This window comes from Camelus bactrianus, chromosome 26 (assembly GCF_048773025.1).
Source record: "Camelus bactrianus isolate YW-2024 breed Bactrian camel chromosome 26, ASM4877302v1, whole genome shotgun sequence".
Classification (NCBI taxonomy): Eukaryota; Metazoa; Chordata; class Mammalia; order Artiodactyla; family Camelidae; genus Camelus; species Camelus bactrianus.
Window position 1 is genome coordinate 18,428,082 of NC_133564.1, and position 3,819 is coordinate 18,431,900.

A 3,819-nucleotide genomic window follows, 5' to 3' on the forward strand; every position below is an offset into this window, starting at 1 on the left:
TATAGGGGTTAGTACCTGCAAATCTCGAACTCCCATTTTATCCCTTCCCAACCACTTCCCCCTTGAGGGGATATTTTTAAATATGACTATTTAAAAGTATTTTCATTTCACTACTTTTACATTTGCTCCTTTTTAAAAAGCATTTCATTTTTGTTCCTACAGCAGAACATCAGGACACTAAAATTGAGATCTTTTATAAGATACACAATTGTAACATTAAGCAAAAGACTCTTGAAAGAGTATAACACATTCATGCTGTAACTTTTCTAATACTACTTTTAGATTTTTAAGGAAAAGATCAAAAAACATTCAGGGCCAAATTCTCCTTGTGCCTTTATTTTAACTTGCATTCATAAAAGATGGGAATGCATAGATTTCATGTGGCTTATTCTGTGGATTCCCACTTTCTAGAACAAGGGTGGGCAAACAGCAGCTTGTGCACCACGTCTGCTGTGTATTGTTCACCCTCCGTTTACTGTCTGTGGTTGCTCTCACGCTACATGGCAGAGTTGAATAGCTGTGACACAGACCCACCCGTAGGGCTCACAAAGCTTAACTCCAGCTCTCTACAGAGAAAGTTTGCTGCCTTTGATCTAGAATAGTAGCCAGCACTCTGCAGGATCCAACATATATTTCTGGAATGAATGCAAAGGTAAAATAATAGTAGTACACATGAGTGATCAGCGTTTGCTCTGTGCCATGAACTGTGCTAAGCATTTTATACACATTATTTTAATTTGAATGTCACAACAGTGTTACAAAAGAAAATCGGCATATTTTGCTCCCTCACCGCCTTCAGGTTTTTAGTCAACTGCCACTACTGCCTCAGTCAAGGTTTGCCAGAGCTCCCTATTTAAGTTTGCAAACTCCTACTTTCTATCATTCCCTTGGCATATTCTATAGCACTTTGCCTTGTACATTACTTATTTATTTTGTATGCTCACAAGAGCATATACTCCATGAGGCACAGATTTTTAGTATGTCTATTCACTGATGTCTTAACCCATGAGTAACCTAGAGTAGGACTGGCACATAGTGAGTGCACAATAAATGGGAGGCAATCAATTAGGGAAGTCAGATAACTTGTGGGGATACCCCAGGTAAGAACTGGTAATGACCCATGTCTTATGTCACAGCTAATTCTCTTACTCTTGCAGAGTTTGTCACAGATATAAATGTAGTGATTCTGTTATTGGAAGTTGAGTTCTAGGCCATTTTTTGAGGACATTTCCTGACAATGGCTCTGATGTTGGAATGTACTTTACCTAATGGCTCCTATCTCCAAGCAGGTCTTTGCTGAAGACAACTCACCCACATCACTGCTGCCTGGAAGTGGTTGATCTATCCTGGTGCAAACCTTCAAGGAGGCAGCTAGCAGGACGACATGGACCAGCAACTGAAGAAAAGGGAAAAGACATGTGACCAGAAAAGCCTGGGTAGAAAAGCCATCAGTGACAGTAAGCCAAGGCCAGCCAAGTCACAGCCACCCCAGCAGGAACCTCCTGACACACCGTGGACCTTATGTGATGAGGATGTGTGCTATGAGACTAATTTTCAGGTTGTTGAAGGGGATTCCTTCTCCGACTGTTACATAGAATGCATAATAAGAGGTGAGTTTTCTGAACCTGTTGGGGAAGGGGACTCACTCCTTAAGTCCTTCGACTGCCTGAAAGAAGGATCAGAACAAGAGCTTTCTCAACAGGTTCTTACAGCGAGCTCACTCCTTGAATGTTCCTTGGAGTACATGAAAAAGGGGGCAAAACAAGAACTCCCTCAACAAATTGTTGGAGAAAATTCACTTCTTGAGTTTTCTGAGTACCTGACAGGCAAGAAACTTCCTGCTGGAGGAATACCAAGCGTTGACGTCTCAGATCCCAAACAGTTCACAGAGTGTACTAGAACGAAGCCAAGTACAAATAAAGAACATGATGCTTCAGAGAAAGTTGTGTGTCTTCAGAGTGGATGCACAAGAGAGTTCAAGGATAGAACTTCCATGAAAAATCATTTCCGCGTGCATAGTCCCCGAGATCACATATGTGCAGAATGTGGGAAAGCCTTCAAGGAGAGCACAAAACTAAAAAGACATTTTCTGGTTCATACTGGAGAGAAGCCGTTCCAGTGCACTTTTGAAGGGTGCGGAAAACGCTTTTCCCTGTCCTTCAATTTGCGTACCCACGTGCGCACCCACACTGGGGAGAAACCTTTTGTGTGTCCCTTTGAAGGCTGTCACAAAAGGTTTATTCAGTCAAGTAACATGAAAGCTCACCTCTTAACTCATGAAAAGAACAAAATGAGTCAGTGAAGGAAGATAGAACATAATCCTCAAACAGAACCAGCACGTGAACAAAAGGGGACTGGGGACACGTATGCCTCATTGATTATTGTTTCAGGAAACAAGTTTTAAATCAATATTTTCACCCTACAAGGCATTTTTTAATGTTACTAAGATGTTTCTATAGTGATATTATTTTAAAATTTTGTGTACAGAATTATAATGTGCTTCCAATAGTAAGGTCTGTAATGAACTTACTTCAAAAGCATAATCCTTAATATACTACAAATTGGATTTTTGGATATGGGATTTAATATCACATTACTATAAATATGATATTAACTTTGGTTTTTAAGCTTATAGTTTCTAATTATTTAGCTTTTTTTCCTTTTAGGCATATACTTCATAATACATGTAATAATTCTACAGAATAAAACTTTTGCAGGAGATTGTCAATAAGTGAGTAAGTAGTTACAATTTTTAAGTAAGTATATTGTTTAATCATTTTATTTCCTATCATTGTATCAAACTATATTGGAATCATAATAAACGTACATGGTTATTTGATAGTGTCAATCCATTTGAATCGATTTTAGATATTTTAAAATAAAAGGAAATAAAACCCCAGAAATGTACTAAATTATTAAAAAAATCAAAGAAGTGTGTCAAAAAAAAAAGAAAGAAAGAAAGAAAGAAAGAAAGAAAGAAAGAAAGAAAGAAAGAAAGAAACCACTTATTTGTCCTCAGAATTAGCAAAACATGGTAAAGACTGATCAGTATTGGTGAGGTGTGGGGTAAAGTCATTCTCCTGCTTGGTTGGTTAAGGTACAAATAATCATAGCCATTTGGGAAAGGTATCTTACAAGCGTGCTAGATCAGTTTCTAGTACCACCAACTGGGTGGTTTAAACAACAGAAATTATTGTCTCATAGTTCTGAAGGCTAGAAGCCCAAAAGCAAGGTATGGGCAGGATTGGTTCCTTCTACGGGCTGTGAAGAAAGGCTCTGTTCCAAACTTCTCTTCTTGGCTTATAGGTGACTGTCACATTTCTGTGTCATTTTCTGTGTATCTTCACATCACCTGCCCTGTGTTCATGTCTGTGGTCAGATTTCCTCTTAAAAGGACACCAGACACATTGGATGCCCTCATTTTCACTTGATCTATAAAGACACCCATATCCAAATAAGGTCACATTCTGAGGTACTGAGAGTTAGAATTTTAGCATGGATTTTTGAGAGTGCACAGTTCAACCCATAATGTGCATTCTTTTAGAACCAGTAATTTCATTTCTAGAATTCCACTCAACAGAAGGATGTGCACTAATGTACAAAGGTAATTTGTTTGAGGATATCGACTAAAGCATATTTAATACTAATTTGGTTCATAAATGTCCACTAAAAGGGAACAAGCTGAATAAATCTTGATAGATCTTGATTTCTATTCAATAGAAAATGTGCAAAAATCCTTAAAGGAAGCTTGGTTATAAAGGGAAGGAAAGAAGTCCTCAGTCAGACAGAAGCCATAGAGTAGGAGAAAGTTTGAAGTTT

General features: G+C 38.2%; 1 protein-coding gene across 1 annotated transcript; it reads left to right on the plus strand.

The window, feature by feature from the left end:
* The first annotated feature begins 1,271 nt into the window (after positions 1–1,271).
* Positions 1,272–2,839, plus strand: ZFP42 (ZFP42 zinc finger protein). Its single transcript, XM_010953354.2, has one exon. It carries the CDS (start codon positions 1,385–1,387, stop codon positions 2,300–2,302), a length of 918 nt encoding a protein of 305 aa, XP_010951656.1. The 5' UTR covers positions 1,272–1,384; the 3' UTR covers positions 2,303–2,839.
* Positions 2,840–3,819: the final 980 nt, after the last annotated feature.

What these genes read in the sequence shown, in the direction of transcription:
- ZFP42 (XM_010953354.2), top strand. Translation starts at nt 1,385, where the DNA reads ATGGACCAGCAACTGAAGAAAAGGGAAAAGACATGTGACCAGAAAAGC.